Source organism: Lagopus muta, chromosome 4 (genome assembly GCF_023343835.1).
Source record: "Lagopus muta isolate bLagMut1 chromosome 4, bLagMut1 primary, whole genome shotgun sequence".
NCBI lineage: Eukaryota > Metazoa > Chordata > Aves > Galliformes > Phasianidae > Lagopus > Lagopus muta.
In genome coordinates, this window is record NC_064436.1 from 4533966 (window position 1) to 4553959 (window position 19994).

The 19994-nt window shown below is 36.8% G+C and overlaps 1 protein-coding gene across 10 annotated transcripts in view; it reads right to left on the reverse strand.

The window, feature by feature from the left end:
• Positions 1-19994, reverse strand: part of MARCHF1 (membrane associated ring-CH-type finger 1) — a 284313-nt gene that overhangs the window by 70653 nt on the left and 193666 nt on the right. For all 10 annotated transcript variants that reach the window (XM_048942369.1, XM_048942363.1, XM_048942367.1 and 7 more), the window contains one exon: positions 10368-10507. In XM_048942369.1, the coding sequence (XP_048798326.1) occupies positions 10368-10469 (102 nt within the window). In that variant the 5' untranslated portion in view covers positions 10470-10507. The remainder of the gene's footprint in view (positions 1-10367; positions 10508-19994) is intronic.

A 19994-nucleotide genomic window follows, 5' to 3' on the forward strand; every position in this document is an offset into this window, starting at 1 on the left:
AATTGCTTTCTATTTTTTTTATCTGCAAGAAACCAATTGCTTTACTGAATGCTTTGAATTGAGACTAAATATACAAAGTTACCAGGCTAATTGCATATCTCGTACATCTGGGAAGTTGTTAAGCAATACATTTTTAATGACAGGCATTGACTGACCAAAGTATTAGCTTATATTACTGCCATTCACATTATTATTTAAAACAAAAATCTCTGCTAATGGGTCTACAAATGCCAGAAAAAAACAGCACCTACACCCTAATTTCTTCCTCATTAAGTAATTCCAAAGAAATTGCGGTGGGTGGATGAGATCTTTGTGCCAGCTTAAATGCAGGGCAGTGCATTCGTGACAGAATGCAGCAATATCTTCAGAATATATATATATATCTTCAGAAACTGCCAATTAATTAATGATGATAGTTTACATTTTTACAGTGTGTTTCAAGCATATTTGCATAGGTAAACTTATACTACCACGAGAGCGTAGGCACTCATGAAACACTTCCAAAATCTGTTCAGATTTGGGTATCAGCATATTGAATACTCAGCCTTGAGATGGTACTGCCCAACCCTGCTGCTCAATGCATGAGCTGAACCGTGAATATGTAATGATTGAAAAAAAAGCATGGAAAAAAAGGATCAGGTTTTTTTCTAACTGGGAAGAAAACGAAACACAACAAAAAATAACCTTCCAAGTGAATCGTGTTATTTCTGACACTGTAGAATTGTGATTTGGACTTTGCACCTAAAAATCGCACTTGGCCAAGTGACCAAACTCAGACATCATTTCAGATATCCTAAGCATATGATTTTCAATCCTCAGGAATTTCTCATTTCAGTTTTAATTAAAATGGCCTTAAACCACATACGCAAAGAAACTGAAGGAAAATCATAGTTATTCTCTATAAAATATTCAAACTACCCTAACACTACTGCAGTTCAACACGAAACATTATTGATGTTTTGACAATCTAGTAACTATCTAAGCAGCTATAAAATCAGTATAAATTGATTAATTCAATTGCTCATTTTTTCACATTTTGTTTTTATCAGCTGTTATTAACATTTCACGAACATTAATATTTATAGATTACAACGATTACAAGAAGCAATTAGCACGTTCTGAAATAATATTACCCACGGAAAACAAACATCAACTATGATTAAGTAAACTCAGGTTTTCCTAATAAAAAAATAAATTCAGTTAATTCAGAATCAGGAAACACTGTAGTCTAAATTATATATGCTTAAATCTAAATAACTACAATTCTATTTCCCCATGAAGTCTGAGCACGTCATTTTAATGCACCACATGCCCAGACTGTAAACAGAAACATTTGAGAGCTCTCAGAAGCACCTGTAATGCCTGATCTTTCTTCATCCAAAGTCATCTGAAGACCATTGGATCTACGTGTCTCCTAGTTCAGCGTTCACTTTATTAAGTTAACACAGAACGGCCAGCGTTGGAAGGGACCTCAAGGTCCCTTCTTCCAGCAGTTAACAATGAGAACAATAATTATGAACTGTTGGATAGTAAAGACAGCCTCACAACACAGTACTGATTCTTGACGGGAACTTCAAAGCACTGTGAAGCCATACTCTAGAAGAGTAAAGTGGAGTTATATTGAAAGTGTACAATCTCCTATGTTCTTCAAATGGGAGGAAGGGAGAGAAAAGAAAATCTGTGCAACATGGAATACCTTCCGTCTCACAGAAGCAAAAAGTCAAAGAAGTGCAATAAAAAAAAAAAATCCAGTGAAATAATTATAGAGGAAAGAAAAACTAGGCAGTATTTCATTCAGAGATAGAGGGTTGGAAAAAAAACCCACAACTAAACATGTGGACAGAAAATCAGGAATAGTCAAACACTACCACAGACATCACACACAAATGTTTTCATTCCTGATTTCAAATTTAGCCTAATTTTTCCCCTCTTAATCTCATCCTATTACTCCTCTCGTTTCATACTTTATGAAAGGATATGCGGATTGACCTCAGATGTAATTAGCCTAATGAGGTCAGGCAGATTTCTTCCACATCCAGCAGTTACAGAATCACAGAATTGCAGGGATTGGAAGGGACCTCAAGAGATCAGCCAGTCCAAGCCTGCTGCTAAAGCAGCTTCCCTACATTAGTTTGCACAGGTAGGTCTTGAATTTCTCCATAGAAGAAGACTCCACAACCTCTTTGGGCAACCTGTTCCTGGGCTCCGTTACTCTGACTGTAAAGAAGTTCTTCTGCATCTTAGTACAGAAATTCCTATGTTCAAGTTGTCCTGTGTTTAGGTCAACAGATGCAACGCAACATTCACACATATCCATTATCCATTTATAATTTAATTGATAGCCTTGGGCTTTTCCTACAAATCCAGATCAAGATTTGAGTCAATAATGAGAATATGCATTGTAGAACCTACTTCATGTTGTTAATTCCTCAGCCTGTCTGAAGCTTCATCTCTAGAAAACCCCTCTGACTACTGTCAGACTACTGACTACTATCTTCTCCCCCACTGTACTGGTTTTCCAAACTTACTCTATTTTTCCACTGTCAACCAAGATAAGACTAATGTCTTCGTATCTGCAGGGGTTAAGTACCTCACGATCGTAAGCGAAATTTTATCCCAAATGCTATCATTTGGGATGATACTGGGATCACATTACAGAGGCTGAAGTAATAAAGTAGAAGTGACTTTCAGAAACTCACATGGAAGTTACCTACAGTGAAAGTCAGCATTTTAACCTGCATAATAGTCATAATCACTCTTCCTTTTCAGTTCATTACTCCAGCACTTCTTGTTGCTGTTCTTTGCTATAAAAAGGAGGCCATAATTTCAGCTGCAACCGAGCTAAACAAAACTAGAGATTGATATCGTCCATACCTCTAGAAACTAATATATTTTTATATACATTCAGTGTTATTAATCTCCTCTAGCAACTACAGAGCACTGTATTTAAATTACTGATTAAAAAACTAATTTAAAGCTCTGCCACTGTTTCCAAGATAGTCCTCATACGTGCAGATTCATCATGCTGCAGGAGAGCCCACGGCAGGCTGGGTGGAATACATAGCAGCACATAGGCTGAAATGGCTCCAGGACACTTGGACGTAACACTGCATCAGAAAAATGGCGAGCTGCAGAGAGGATGTGCTTTATATTAATCTACTGCACTAAACTAACACATGTAAGTCATAGTGCTGTAAAGACTCTTACAGAGGATACCATAGTGGAAGAATGTATTAGGGATGTATCTAGGGGACATACAGCTCTCTGCAGTATACTTTCTCTCCCACTTCTGTCTGTAGCAGAACTCACACACTACTACGAATGCATGAAAAGGCCTCCCTACTTAGTCATACAGGCCCATTTTATATTAAAATAATATTTTTGGAAGCATTTGTAAAGAACAGAATGAATCCAGTTGCAGAAACTGCAAAAACTTACATGATTAAGTACAATTTAAACTAATGAGAAGTTCAAAGAAAATGAGGTATATGAGGGGAATGCTGATTCCTACCCTTCTCTACCTTCTCTAAACAGCTCCTGTACGTACTTTAAGCAGGCGCCAGTATAAGTACACAGTCTCCAAAGCAAATTACATATACACATTTCTGCCTACAGGACAGAGTTGCATAGACAGTGGCGGTCAGCACAGTACAGAGCTTATCCCATAACTATCTCTACATCTGGTAATTTGAGTGATACCGTACTGCAAAATACCATGGAAAAAAATATGGGTCCTCGGGAGTGGCAGCACTGTGCAAATGTGTCATTTAAATTAAGCATCTAATATCACCAGCATGAAATTTTAGAAGTCGCAGGACCGTTTCACACCAGCTTCTTTTAACCTAAGTACAAACCTTAGCATTCCTCGCATGCGTTACTCTTTCAACAAATGAATAAGGAGAAACATTTATTTGATGCTTCCCGTAAACGTGGCTTCCTCATTACAAGGTAGGTACTCAGATAATAACAGCCCTGAAGGCTTTACAGAGCTCAACTGAGATTAACCCATTTCACCTTATCAAGAATTTAGGTTAATTATTTGGCCCTGCCTGCTTTTCTCATTTTCTAAAACTTCCTTTCCAGATAAAAACTGCAATGGTGATCTGGTACTGGTACCCGTAAGACTGTTTGTTGTACACTCTGGGGCTCTTCTGCACTTTTGACCACATCTAAAATTTTTATGGCCATATTAAAAAATCACTAGAAAAATCATTTCTGAGATTTCAGTCAAAAGTTATGTAAACAGCTCTGCTGTACTGAGACACAGCTCTACTCTGCAAAACTACAAGTTAGCACATTTAAAATTCCACATTTAAAAGATGAGCCTTTCTCCTAAGTGAGAGAGACTAACTAGACAGCTTCAACTGTAAAAAAGTAACAGGTTATGAATAATTGATATGAAAGACATCTGAATCAACCTTGTGGATGCATGCTGCTATGAGAAATAAAGTGCACTGAATGTTCTGGGGAAAGAGTATAGGAACCGAATGCACTCTATTCAACCAGCTATACAGATACTTAAGAAATATGCACTGCAAATGCCTTCTTATAGTAATTTGATCTAGAAAAAGTAATTTCTTGCCAAATCCACAAACAAAAATGTTTGTAAAAATGAATACTTAATGCCAAGAAAAAAGAAATATTATGCTTAAGTGTAAAGCTAAACAAAGTCTTACTTGAATAAATAACAGCAATGTACTCTGAAATTGAAGCCAGCATTCGGGAAAGCTCTGTTCAAGACCATCCAAGGAAAGGAAATAAAAAGTGAAGCAAATAAAAAACAAAGTGAAAAATGGCAACGGGAATCTTTAGTCTAAGAATACCAGAATAAATGCTGGCTTTTACTGAAATGCTGCAGAAGTTTAATAACGCTATGAGAGGTATATCTAGAGTCACCCTAAGTGACTCTAACAGCTTCTCAGCACAGAGGAACAGAACGGATCGGTCCAGCTGCGATACAAACCTCCAGCACTAGCTGATATGAGATATTTAGAATTCCCCACACCCCAAAAATTTATTCAGATCTCATGCATTATTCCACAAGCAATCTAATACAGAATTTATCAGTGACTCATCTGAACCACAGACAGTAATATTTTTAACGGTTTCTTTTTTCTGTAATTAAACATGCTGTATGCTGCATCCAGCAGCATTCTTGTAAAGCCTAAGTGAAGATCTAAACAGCATATAATTGATTAGTCAGACTGAATAATTCTGGCTCTTTTGAAATTACATTTCTTTCTTTTACACAGTTTTATCCACATATGCACACTGGCTACTACATAAAAGTAGAAGTGGATTTCCAAAAGCAGTGTCTCTACAGAATTCTCTAAGTATAGGGTTGCTGAATTACAAGCTGGTTGTTCAGCCTAATTAATGTAATGTATACTTAATAGTTATACAAATATGAAAGCAATTCAGGTGAAGCCAACTCTATCTTAGGTAATTACTTTTTTCATCACTTACATCTAGTTTTAGGTTATTAAACTACACAATTTCCTTACAACAAATTAAAACGCTGGTCTTAAACATCCTTTTAACCCATGAGATGAACAATAACAGTTTCACACTGCTGGTAGAAACCTACAGGGATCCCATTTCACAGGATTTTCAGGAAGGAATTATACTACCTTGGTAAAACTCAGGCAAACACTTCAAGCTCAGATGAAGACCTTCTGTGTTCTGTGTTAAATTTTGCCGTTTAGATAAACTGTTGTTACTCTTATTCTTCATATAGTTAGTAGAACTTAAAATTAAACCCCAAATGGTTCCAACAATTACCTTCCCAGTACATCATCACCGGAATCATGGAATCATTAAGGTTGGAAAAGACCTTCAAGATCATCTAGCCCAACCACCAACCCATCACCACCATGCCAACTAAACCATGACTCCAAGTACCATATCTACACGGTTCTTGAACACCTCCAAGGGTCAATAACTCCACCAACACCACAGGCAGCCTGTTCCAACGCCTCACCACTCCTTCTGAGAACGTTTTTTTTCTTAATATCCAAACTTAACCTCTCCCTGCACAACTTAAAGCCATCACCTCATCCTATCACTAGTTACCTGGGAAAAGAGACTAATCCTCACGGTTGGCCTCTTCCATTGTTTCATTAATTGTATTTTGGAATGATCACTGACTTTACTACAACCGTGCTCACTTACCCTCAGGAGACCAAACCCAGCGACTTGGGATCCCTGTGCCTATTTCAAAGAGACAACTGAAATGTGTATTTTACCCTCTCTTGGAGAAGCAGATGGCATCATATTAAATACTTTCACACAGTTCCATGTTCTACCATAAGTTACCTATTTATTCACGTGACCATCCATCCATAAACACCCACAATTTAAGTGGGGAGTATGATATGTACTAATGACTACAGTTCAGCATTATGTATATGTTCACGTCCCATTAGTTTCATGTGTTTAACAAAATTTACCAAACCAAGGACCAATACATACCCTATTCAGGCTTTACATAACTATTAAGAGCATATATTCTGATAATGCCCATGGTCTGAATTAGGACATGAATAGACCCTAGACACTGGGCAAAGGTATGCAAAGATCCAGCTCTGCTTCTAGTGAAATAGTTTAACCAATGTTAAAAAATATTTATCTATCTCCATCAAATCATTTGAACTAACAATAAACACATAAGCGTACAGGATCACTGTATGAAAAGATACATGCAGTATGGAGATAAGTGACTCATGTATAAAGAACTTAAAATTGAAATTTTTCAATCATATCCATTAATCTTTCAGAAGACAAAAAAGAATGCAAATACTACTGCACAGAATTACGAGCTTTGAAGATCCATAATCTTTTCAATTATGGAAGAAAACATTACTCTTTTCTCAATCCAGCAAAAGTCAGAGAAAGATGAAAAACATGAATTTGCATTTAAGACAAGGAAAAAAAAAAACTGCAGCAACTTTATGTCTGTGCAAACGAACATACATTTCAGAAAAGATAAAAATAGTAGATAAAATCCCAAAAATAGATGGAAAAAAAAACATACTAAGAAGTATTATCCAAAGTAGTAATTACCAGGAAAACAAAACCGATCATCCAAATAAACTAATGAAAAAACTAGAGAAACCCACAAAAACTAATCTTTTAAAAGAAAATTAAATGGAAAAGGGTCTTCTTGCAAACTTAAAGTAAAAACTAATGATTGAGAAAGAACAGAGGGGCAAATACACTGAGAACTGAGACAGCCTTTGTGCATTGATCAAGACTTAACATAGCCTAAGTTTGATTTTAAATTAATATTTCATTATATAAATATATTCAAAAAGTGATTCTAAACCCACTCAGTATGATAAGTATGTTACTGGATGTGGAATAATCAGTATCACAGCAGTCAGGACTTGACATGAGCAGGAACATACAAGACCTTTTAAGATATTCATATGAACATGGAAACTATTGTAAGAAGCTGAAGTGCTACAACATAGCTCCTCAGTAAATCTCAATATGGACATTAGGAAAGATGAACTTTTAAAATTTAGAAGAAGCACATGCAGGAAGAAGTAGCTCAGAATCAGTGCGTTGCTCTCTACTGAATACAGTGTTCCATCTAGAACTGAACACAAAGACTCCAATCTGCAAATAAATTAAACTGAAGTTGTAAAGTCTGGGGATAATATCATGTTCATTTTGAAGAGAGTAATTGAATAATTATGGAAAATGTTTCCAACACTATTTAACTGACTTCTGAAATACTTGAGAATGTATCCGATTTAAGACAGAACGTTTTAACATCAGTTAAATTGAGATGGGGTAACTGATTTTATTTAACTCCATGTTATTTCAGTAACGTCATGGGACGACTCCCTTTTCTCTTCCCCTTCTGCGCTGCCTTTCTGCACCTCTGTTACTTGCTTAATGAAAAAAATAGCTAATGTCAGTGAGTAACAGCTATTAAAAACCCATACATCAGAATCATGCTTTCAGAATCACTCACACGTGGCTACATCTCCATTTAACTGCATGAGCCTGTTGTCATGGTGAAGAGTAATTACCATCGCTATCAACACTTCATACTACATGCAAACTGTGGCATTTTTGCAGTCTATTTTTATACTACTACATTCAATCTCCTGCAGGATTCAGAAAATATACAATCCTTACAGCAGCAGAGCAAATCTGAGGAACTGGATGGAAATGCAAGAATTGCAACCAGTCCAGTTCCTGAAACAACATTTTACCAGGTAACAAAGGCAGTTGTTAAAAGAATGAATGAAATAAAAGAATGAATTTTGGCAAAGATGCAACATTTTTAGATGTGCCCTGGAGAAGACATTCTGATTAATCAGAAGTATCCACCAAAGGAATACGGTAGAGGTCAAATAAAGATACCAAAGTTTGCTTCCCAGCAAAAACCGACTTGCCACCTACAGTCTATCTGCACATACAACCATAGAAAACAATTTTCAACAATGGAAGTCTACAGTGAACCAAAATAAAAACTTAAAAACTTCCTTGAAAAGAGATTTTATACTTCCTCACGAGTAAAATGGGGATTTTCAGCCTACAGTCCACAAGTTAGAAAGACAATGCCAGAAAAAGATTATGATACAAGTCATCTATCTAATGACAAAGTGTTCTATAGAAAGAGTAATGGCTGAGAAAGCAGGAAGTGAAGACAAACGCAGAGGAAAGCCTGATAAGCCTCAAGAGATACTATTGTCTGTTATGAAAATTGTTATTCTACAGCCAATCATGACATTACAGGATTTGTTATCATCCTCAACTGTCTATTTCCCCATTTTTTTTAGGCGCTTCATCACCTATGCAGCAATCTAGATTTTCACACAGGTTAGTTTTTGAATTACCCTCATACCACTAACTTTAAAACATGCTAACTCTGCTGATTCAACTGTTATGAACTGTATTCCCAGTTCAGCATTGCTAAATCCCACTTGGATGATTTGCATGCTTACCTCTGGAATGTCACACGAAGCTAAGTGACTAGCAATCGATTAGAAATCAAAATATGCAAATTTCCACATATTTAAATTCATTGATAGTTGTCTCCTTTTAGTAGTATTGCCTAGACATTATTATTAATTAAATAAAAGCAAGACAAAAATTGAAAAGAACAATTAAATAGGGGGATAACACACATTAAATTTCTCACTTTGCGAATTGTTGTTTTTCATTTCCTTTTTATCTTAAATAATTCCAGATAAAAATGAGTTATGATAATAATAGACTTCTATATTAAGGAAACTAAAATTTAGAATTTTTAGTGCTGCCATTTTTTTGTTGTTTTCTTCCTTAGATGAAACTTATTTGTATAATCTACCACTGACCTAGAGAATTTTGCCATATAAAGTAGGGTCTTTTCTTAACAAAATGCCAACAAATTTCAAACAAACCACTGCTTCCTAATTCTCTTTAGAATACCACATTCATCAGTGACTGTAAGGAATCAGCCACTTTTCCATTTAAACGTTACTACGTACAAGTTCCAACAACAGAAGAGCAGCTCCTCCTTGTGTTTCTCTGGACAGAAATACGTTGTGCCCGTGTTAAAGTCAGTAATGAACTGGATGAGGCAGATTGAACTGGAATGTTTCAGACATGGCTTTGGTACAGATGACAATTTCAATACAGTTTAAGACAAGCGAATTCATGTTCAATTTTTGCTCCTACACGCAGGTCACTTTGAAGTCTTTACAAATAACTGTGCTTACTCACCTGGGAAGGTCTACTGATGTAAAGGGATTTATTTGAATGAGTGAAAACTGCACGATTTAAGTTATCATCGGTGAGGCTATTTATTCAGAATTTACTGTATCTTGATACAATTCAAGATAACTTTAGTATTGTCAAAATATGGTCTGAACATCTTCTATCAAGAGTTTTGAATGCAGAACACTCGCCATCTACTTTAGAATCACGTGGAATACTTTAAGATCAATTAAAACTCCATCTCTCTAGCACAACTGTAGACATATCATACTTTGCTCCTGTTACAGGCAGGAGCAAAGAGCAAACCTGTAGATAACGTCCAGCTGTAATCACCAGGGACCAAATGTCATTGCATTGATTAGGATTGCAAAGAATCTAAGCAATCCAAAGCAGTTCATTTCCTGTGTAAAGACTTTTATCATTCAAAAAACATCAATACTGACTAATAGCATGCAAGTCAGAATGGACCACACGTAACAGAAAAGAGGAAGAAACAGCAAGTGGAAAGAGTACGTAGACATAAACTCAAAAGCTTCATGCATTGAGGCAATGCAGTCAGAGGCAAACACTGCATTCAAAAAAAAAAAAAGAGCTTAACACCTCCGAAATTCATTTGTGCATGCAACCATCATAAAATGCAACTTTTCACTCACCAGAGTAGAGTTATGCGATGCATCACCTGAGACCTCGGGTGTTCTTGTGCTGTTTGGTAGTCTGTGAGGGTTACGAGCTATCGCTTGGCACCAGCCCAGCATTTTCTCCTTCCACTTATCCCTTCTCAATTTCTGAAATTCTGAAAACAATTTAGAGTCCCTGAAACATTGACACTTGGAATTTCTTGTGTGCTTGTCTCTGGATGCATGCCTTTAAAAACAACAGCTTTTAAAGTTGTATCTAAACAAGCGAATAAGCACATTTTTAGAACATGTTTATTTAAAGTAGACTGAAGGGTTATGCCATGCAGGATAGAAGATGGCTATGCACTTTCAGCACAGGTTACACATATTAATACTGTTTTAGAGTCAGCAAGTTCAGTGCCTTCTCCCCAAATTAAATCTTCCTTAAGTTGTCATTTTTTCTATTAAAGTGCTATTTTCAACGATGTTTGTTTCAAAGTAACTTAGAATCACATCACTCTCAAATCCATATAGCACATAACCTCACGTTATCTGAAACCACTACAAATAGCACTGTGGAAGATATTAAACATAAATCAACACTGTGAAAACACATATGTGCATACTCATCCCCACACAAAGCACAATACCTGCCTTTGCTTGAAATGGTAAACTAGGATTTATTACTGAAAAGAGCCAAAAGTCATGTATGCACATTAGCAATAAATGCTACATGCCAACTGTTTGTAACGGTAATAAAATGCCTTTTAAGTAATACTAAAACATTCCAGAACTACACTACTAAGTTTAATGTTTGTTTAAATATAAGAAACTTCCATAAGCAATGACGTCTTTTTCCAGTTATACTGTATAATGCAGGTCTTCAGAGCAAAACATTCTTAATTAATTAACGTAACCTGACGTTGTTTTCTTTTTAATCCACTATTTCTGAAGCACTTGTAATCTGATTGTTTATAACATTTTGAATGTAAGTGTTTTACTCTGTAACATCATGAAATACTGTAAACAAAACAATCAACCTACCAGGTTGACTGACTAGTACTTCAACACTAGACTGAATAGATCTGGAACGTACATAAAACAATGCTAAAGACCCTACGTGGCAAAGTAGCATCTATGTAATGTGATTAGTGTTATGCAATTGAACTTTCTAATCCATTTTTCAATTACAAAATATTTCAGCCATTTGTTTCCTTCAGGACTGGAGTACAGACCAGCCAAGACTTCAAAACAAGAAATCTAATGAAGCACCAACTAAACTCATTGCCACCAATTTAGCAGTAGCTTCCACTTCCATTGGATCAGGGCATCCATTGTCTTGCAAACCTTAAGGAGGCTGTTTATTTTCATTGATTCTGTGAACACAGCTAGCAGAACATTGCATACCAAGTGCTTTAAATACTCTTCATTGTATAGCCAACATATCATGAAATAAATCCAGAGAATCAGAACAAGCAACAGAAGGGAAAACATCTGCACATGTCCTACTGTGCAACTTGGAAAAACAAGCAGTAAATAAGAAGCATCCAATATTATTTTTTCAAGCTTCTGCTACATACCCTAGCTCATTACTACATTGTTTGGGCTGAAATACAATTTATCAACTGAGCAGGGCTGGAACGATGCAGTCCGATTTCTGCTTCTGTAGCATCTTTATGCCTCTGGAATTCCAAGTAGAAACTATTTCAGTATTGTTTAGAGTTTTCAAAATGAGACAAGACATTTGGTTCTGCTGCTCTGGAACCTGTCATGGCATTTCCTCACATACAGTCCCATAAGTGAGGTTTTCAAGTGAAGGAGAGGATTTATAATACTGTTAGAGGTGCGACACTGCTCAGTTCAACCTGGATGAAAAGAGAAGAGCTGCTGCTGCTCTGTTTATGCCTGCACTTGGGGCTAAGCAAAGAGCTATTACTTAACATACAATCAGCAAGTGAAATCTGTAGAAGGGATACTGAGTCAAACTTACATTCCGCTTGAATGAAGAACAACAGCTTTGGGGAAGTGGTTCTCCATTTCGGTAACATCCATCTGTAACTCGTTAAAAGAACTTTTCACTATAAACATGGGTGGTAGGTTTTTTGGTGCAGATGCACAGAAACTAGGGATTAATTTTGGCTGGAGGAAAAACAAAACAAAACAAAACAAAACCCACCTACTTCAAAAAATACATTTTAAATAAATGTATTAATTTAATTTAGGTCTGCTCCAGAAGAGTACAACGTAAAGAGCATAAGGTTTGGGTCTTCACTGAAGAATCTTACCTACATTGTATTACTTCTTATCAATTACTACCTTATATTTATTTTAGGCTTGCATTTTAAAGTAGTTTTATGTATCAGCCTATTTCTTTGCTTCCAAACCTCTGTTGTCTACTAAATCTCAAGTAAATTACGAGCAAAAACAAACCTATACTACTGCATGTACTATAGTGAATTCTTTCAGAGACGTGTCAGTGTAGAGACAAAATCCACCACCACTGGAGCCATCTAATCCTCATACTTGGATGAGTATGAGCCAATGTAACCTGAAAACACTATTCCACATACCACATATGAGCACACAATGTTTTGTACTGCAGTTTTGATTTGATCACAGATGAACCTGGTATAGGGAATGTTCTACAAAATGACTTTCTGCACAGTTGGATATGCCTAGTACTTAAAACTGACAAAGCAGCATAAACCCTAAACAACAGCTGTAGTTAAGTATGACAAAGGCAACTACTTGAAGCCGTTACGAGTTTCCACACAGCTGAGACAAGTCTACCACATTTTAGCAATTTGCTCCTCTATGATGTCAGCTGGCAAGAAGTCTAGGCTCTAGGAAATTTTACAAACTGTTTAAAACAGATGTTAGTTTAGAGCTCACAGTGTCGACGTGAGCCACAGCTGTAGCGAGAAGTGGATGTCTGGCAGCAGCGCACTGCAGCAAAGCCTCATTGCAAGGATCTGCAAGGAGACCATTCTAAAAACTACCACCAACATCCTCCCTCAGTAAAAGATCATTAAATCCTTCATTTGTTGCCTTCAGTTGTGAAGATAGGGAGTCTTCTCACTAAATCCACACAGTCCTATCCCAATTCCTCTTAGAACAAAGAATTACTCAAAACAGTTGCAAATCTTGCTTTTGCCTTGACGAGTCAAACTGATGCCTACAACCATAAAGACTGTAATTGAAAGGATTTCGCATTTCCTTATTCAACTGAAGAATAACTATCACAAAAAAATTGCCTGAAAAAAAAAAATCTTAATTTAGTTCCTATAAATTACTTTATACGTAGTTCCTCAAGGAAACAATTTTTACTTAGAATTCTGGCAAGGAAAAGGACAAAGAGAATTAGAGATTCAATAGAGGTTTAGTTAAGGATGATTTACTAGAAGCTAACTGGATATATGCAATAAAACAGTTCATTAATCTTACAAGGGAAAAGAAATGGTAAACTTAGCATGAACACAATTAGATTCGGGTAACAAAGGCCTCACCAAAGGCGGAATTAAGATGAAGTACATAAGATGTTCATGCTTTTTCCACTGTTTACCAGGATCTAGCAATTTTCATAAACCAGAATTTAATCAAGCACAAAACATTATATTCTTTACCTAAGCTAAACTGTTTCGTTCTCTGTGTTTGAAGAGTCCAAAGAGCGACAAAGTAATGGTATTTGTCCCGTGCCTTAACACGCTGCATGACTTGGCATATCAGCAAAATATTCCAGGAGCAGATCTGCAGGAATATTTAAATGCAAATAGCCTTCAATTGCGGAGCTCTGGCAAGAGAAATACAGTCCCTGTTGTTTGCTGTGTATTGCTTGTTTGAGTCTTATCAAGCTGTGACTTCCAATCAATTATTCTGATTTGAATGGAAATGCAAATTCATGGTCTGGAGGCATTGGAAAGCCCCAGGAGCTTGTACTGCTTTTGTATCACAAGGGAGCCATAGGCTCTACTTAACCAACTAGTCAATATTATCCTACAACTGTTGTGTATAGCAAGAACAATTCAGTATAACCAGTTTAACAGCATAATGACTAACTCTGTGTTTTTAGACATAAGAAGCTCAAATTCAAGCTTAAAAATTACTTTTTTCTAATAAATCATATTAGAATATATATAGCCATCCCAGTGCTGCATTCCAGTTCAATATAATTCAGCAGAAGCAAAAAAAGAAACCAAAAACTAGCACACAAGCCCAGCAATAATTCAAGTGACACCCAGAAAGATGGTACCAATTAAAGTCTACCGGTACCAGTGCTCCTCTATACCTACCGCATACACACAGTCAAACTCTTCTGAACCAAGTAGATGCAAGACACTGAATTCAAACGTTCTCATTTTTCTTAATGACAGATTTCAGCACTACATGAAGAGTAAAGGACACAATTATACCCACCTGTATTCCTATCTGTAACAGCAAAACAAAGCTTTGGCGTAACTTAGCCATGCTTAGAAGCGCTTCACTTCGGCAGTTCTTCAAAAACAGAACCACAGAATCAACTCTCATTTCTAGGGTAGATGCCATATTCTAAGATTATTCAGTTTTCCAGAACTAGCCTAAATTACATGTTTATTTAAGCCTGCAGTCAATTAATCAACTAGAATTTTCTTAAATTTTCAAATGTGTTATCCAATCAATTCTCAGTGGCTTGAGAGAGACTATTTTAGTTTCTCCTTACCACAACTGACAATATCATTTCTAACTTAGAGTAATCCAAAGCTTACCACTTTTTGTTATGTCCTGCCACAATTTTAGGCTTCCTTAGCCTTTCAAGGTCCTGAATCTGTCATAATAAAGGTTTCGAACTTCATGCATGACTCAAAACAGTTGATCATTAAAAATAAAATCAATGCAATACGCAAATACACCTGTAAATATTATTGCAGGTAAAATTCCTTCGACTATCCACTATACAACCACTGCATCCAAGCAGTGACAAGAAATCTTTAACGGCTTTCAAAGGAAGCTTTTGGTTTTCTAAAGATCTAAAAATGTTGGAATGATTGTCTCCACAGTCCACATACTCTTTCTGGCAGAAAAAAAAACACCTTCTGAATGTAGCTGAAAGCATTTTTAAATCACTCAAATCTCTTCAGAGAAACCACAACAGCGTTTTTCTTTCTCCTTGGTCTGTTCTCAGCATTATAATTCTACCTCTTTGTACTGTGAAGATTGCAAGAGAATGTCAATGTGTTAGAAGAAGCAGATAGCATTTATGCCTACGTATACTATGTAAAATACCTTTATATATGTTTATACATTGCCAAGTTTGTATTTTGCTATGCAGAGTTTGATTTTATTTGCCATTTGAAACCATTTTAATAGGCAACCTCTGTACCATAATTTAATACAACATCGTTTTTTTACAGGTTCTTGCCCACAATAACTCTAAGGAATGTTTTGTTCAACAGAAGTTAGGTGTCACCATTCTCTTCAGAGATTTCAAAATGAAAGCAACAGTATGCACTCCTTGCATGTTTTTGTCTACAGGTGAACGACAAAAGGCTGCCTAATCCTTCCACAAGATCCCTGCATGAAATTCAAGATGCATCTGACTCCCAAGCAGAAAGAAAAAAAACAGAGCCTCGAAAAAAAACCACAAGAACAAATAACATGTTTTCGCTTTGTGAGTTTGCATACATTTAACTACGTGCGATTGCCAAGCTGCTTAAGCCAAAGCTTCAAATCAACCCTAAAGGCACGACTGGGAAGTACATGTGTATAAACCATACTGAGTGCTTGGCAGATGGACATTCTTCAGGGGAGTCACAGGACCAGCAGTAAGCGCAGTGTTCAGAAAATCCAGAAAGCAATGCATCAACTGTTATCTTTTTGGATTTCAGTAAAGCTTTCAAGGCCGTGCCACAAAATATCCTTCTGGATAAAACGTCCAGCATACAGCTCTACAAAATTATAGTGTGATGAGACAATAACTGGCCGACAAATTGGGCCCAAAGGCTTATAGTAAATGGGGTTACATGGTTGGTCACTAGTGGGGATCTCCATAGCTCCATTTTAGGGCTATTATTCTTTTATGTTTTCATAAATAACTTGGATGTATAACTAGAAGGTGTTTAGAGAAAGTTTGCTGATGATGCTAAACTGGGAAATGTTGTTTGACCCTATCAAGGGTGACGAGACCTTGCAGAGTGAACTAGACTAGAGAGCTGAGCAACCACCAACCATGCAAAGCTGAACAATAACAAGTGCCAGATCCTGCACTTGGGAAGGAGTGATCCTGGCGATGCACACAGACCCAGCAATGAGGTGCTGGAGAAGCAGTCCTGCTGAAAGGGATTGAGGGGATTTAGCTGACAACAAGTTGAATGTGAGTCAACAGTGTGCTCAAGGAGACAGGAATGCCAACCATACCCTGAGATGCATAAAACACAGCACTGCCAGGCGGGCAAGGGAAGGGATTGTCCTGCTCTGCTCTGAGCTGATGTGGCCTCACCTTGAACACTGCGTGCAGTTTTGGGCACGTACAGAAAAGACATAAAACTATTACAGAGTGTCCAAAGAAGGGCTGCAAAGAGAGGACAAAGTACATGGAGCAGCAGAGGTCCCTTAGTTCTTTCAGCCCAGAAAAGAGTAGGTTGAAAGGAGGCCTCATGGTGGCCTACAGGTCTTTCTGAGGGGCATGGAGAAGCAGTGCTGGAGAGCCACAGAGCACGAAGAAACAGCATGGAGCTGTGTTGGGAGGGTCTGGTCATATATTAGGAAATGGTTCTTCATCAGAGGGTGGCCAGGCCCTGCAATAGGCTCCTCAGCGCAGCTTCATGGCCTTGAGCCAGCTGAAACATCTGGACAACTCTCAATCATATGGTCTGATTTTTGGGCTATGCTACGTGGAGCAATGATCCTTACGGGTCCCTTCCAGATGGGGATTTTCTATGATTCCACAAAATAACAAAGTTGTGTGAGCAGTTATCCAAACATACTAGGCATAGGAGGCTAAGATATGTCTTTAAAGGACTTCTTGTTTTCTACATATACAGAAGGACAAGTCTATACCCCAAAGCTGTTCCACATAGTTTATTTAGAGAAGTGTGCTTATCACATGAGATAAAAGCCACCTTGAATAAGGCAGACCGTGACTGACTTCAAATATAAGACAGAAGCAGAAGGTTTTTCAATCCAATAAAGGTTAGATGGCTGAAAAGCATAATTAAACCACTCAACAGCCCTGATTCAAATGACAGCCAATGGGTAACAAATTCAAATGGATTTTTAAGGAAAGGGAAAATCACATTTCCTTAAGTGCCCAACTACACATGCTACTTTGGGCCACAGCTGGTCCAAAAGGAGAAGCATCTCCTCTTAGAAATGTATTTATAACGGAAGTTCTTCTGTCAAATACTATTTTTTGTGCAGTCATAAACCATCTTTCTCTGACAACCCTAAATATGGAATCCTCAATCTTGTGACCAGTTTGGTTACTGTTTCTGTGACAGGGCTGTCACACTGCACCTGTAGCAGACGAAGGTCATCAGTGCTGGAATTGAAGACACTGATTGTTTAGATGCTATTGCTCTTACAATTGGCTATATCAGAAGGCCAATGTTACTTTATCACCACTGGGTCTCAATATCATTCTTACCTAATTTCAGATAACTTTAATTTTCAGAATCTCTTTTAAGGTGAGTGACACAGGAATGACAGGACGGCAATCATAGCACCCCAATTAAACTGACAGAAATACTTGTGAGAAATTCAGTGCTGGTCTAGTTGGTTCACATTCTACATATTTAAATCAAAAACTGAGAATAATTAAACCCACTACAGTCAGCCTACTCCCTGAGTGTATACTCTGCTGATTCTTTAAGGACACAGAAGGTGGTTAGACATCATTGTCGATAACTTTTAATTAAAAGCACTCCAATAAGTATTTTATTTAAAGATCCAATTTTCTTTTTACTTTTTCATGCATTATTTATCAAACAACAATAGCATAAAAACATGACCACTAAATATTTACTCACTAATTGTTACACAGTAAGAAAACACTTCAAAATGGTGTTTCTGTCACATAAAATAAGCTCTTAAGTTTTGCTCCATTTTTTATAAAGCTTATAATACATTAAGTTTATGCTTAGTTTGGAACTATTTGGGGGCACCCTTGAGAATTCCACTAATTTCAGTTTAGAGAACTATGCTGACACTTCTCCAATCTTCTGGCCTCTCTTTGGATTTATTCATTTATTCATCAGAACACATTTATTTCACTAAGCTAACCACAAACATAAAAACTACAAGGGCTACACCTCATACTTCAACTTTTTTTTTCTTTTGTTAGCAATTTACTTTTTGACAGCTGCCAGACAAACAAGACTGTCTCCAATAACTACTGTCTAATTAGAATGCCATTACAATAAAGTATTGTTATAGCTCTTTGAGTCCTAATTTTAATGCAGGCCTTCAGTCTAATGCCCACCTTTCTGTTTAGTTCATGGAAATTCATAAAACAATTCATTTTTAGGATAATGTATCTATGTGAGGGAATAGTTATTCAAGCTGTTGCCAGTAACTGCAGCATCAGGCCAGTAATTATTTGTAACTTAAATAACTGGAATCCATTTATCCTGAAAAACCCTGAAGAGGCCATCTGCCATGCTTTCATCTAGAAGAGATCAGATCCTAAGCAATAATCTTCATAACATAAATCAGAAGTGGTGGGAGGTGTTAGAAGAACAAACCTAATGGTATGAAAAAGGATTACTTGCAACAGTATATTTCATTCAGTTGAGTGGTAATGAACATTTAATGGTTTTGTCTTTGTTGAGAAGGAATCCAAGTTTTCTGCCTTCAATAGCTCTGTTTGCAAGCTTTCGTCAAATATAATTTGGTTCTTATTTTGGTCAGTATAACCAGTTGATCCTTGACAAGAACATAAGCCTTCCTCAAAATAATTTGCAGGATTTTCTTTATTATAAACAATACAACTTACAACTGTACAACTCTGGGCAGCGTGGTCTAGTGGTTGGCGACCCTGCTTGTGGGAGGGGGCGAAACTAAATAACCCAGGCCATTAAATTATTCTGTGAACTTTAATTAGTGTTCTAATAACTAACTTCCAAAAGAGTACCAAACTGCACCTTTTAACTTCAGAAAATCCTGTAGTTTTTAGAAAATATCTTTATCTCAGTTTCCAGAGGTGTCTGAATTTGCTGTCAACTAGCATTCAAAGTAACTATTTCATGACTATTCATTAGTCACAAAACAGCTAAAAATTTGTATTGGTAGATAAGCAGGAGTAAATTCCATGCAAGCCCAATGTATTAAAAACATTAAGTTAAACACAACCAGAAACCAATACAGCAATGAAGTTTTTATAGAATTATCTCACGGACTATGAAGACAAATGACTAACGAACTGACAGCAGAACAAAACCTAAGATGTTATAATGCAAGACCATCATGACTTACTAATTATTTTCCATACAGAATATTTATTTTGCTTCTTTATATGTAGGTCAGTCTGAAAGTAATGCCTCCTGTTTATTTCCATAAAACAACAGCAGGTACAAAGAGCACAACAACTCTATTTGACAGAGCACGTTCTCAGCTACAAAACACCACTTTTTTCAGTGTATTCGCCACCATGAGCTGTGCATTTTCACCAGCGATGAACAAGAGCCTGCATTC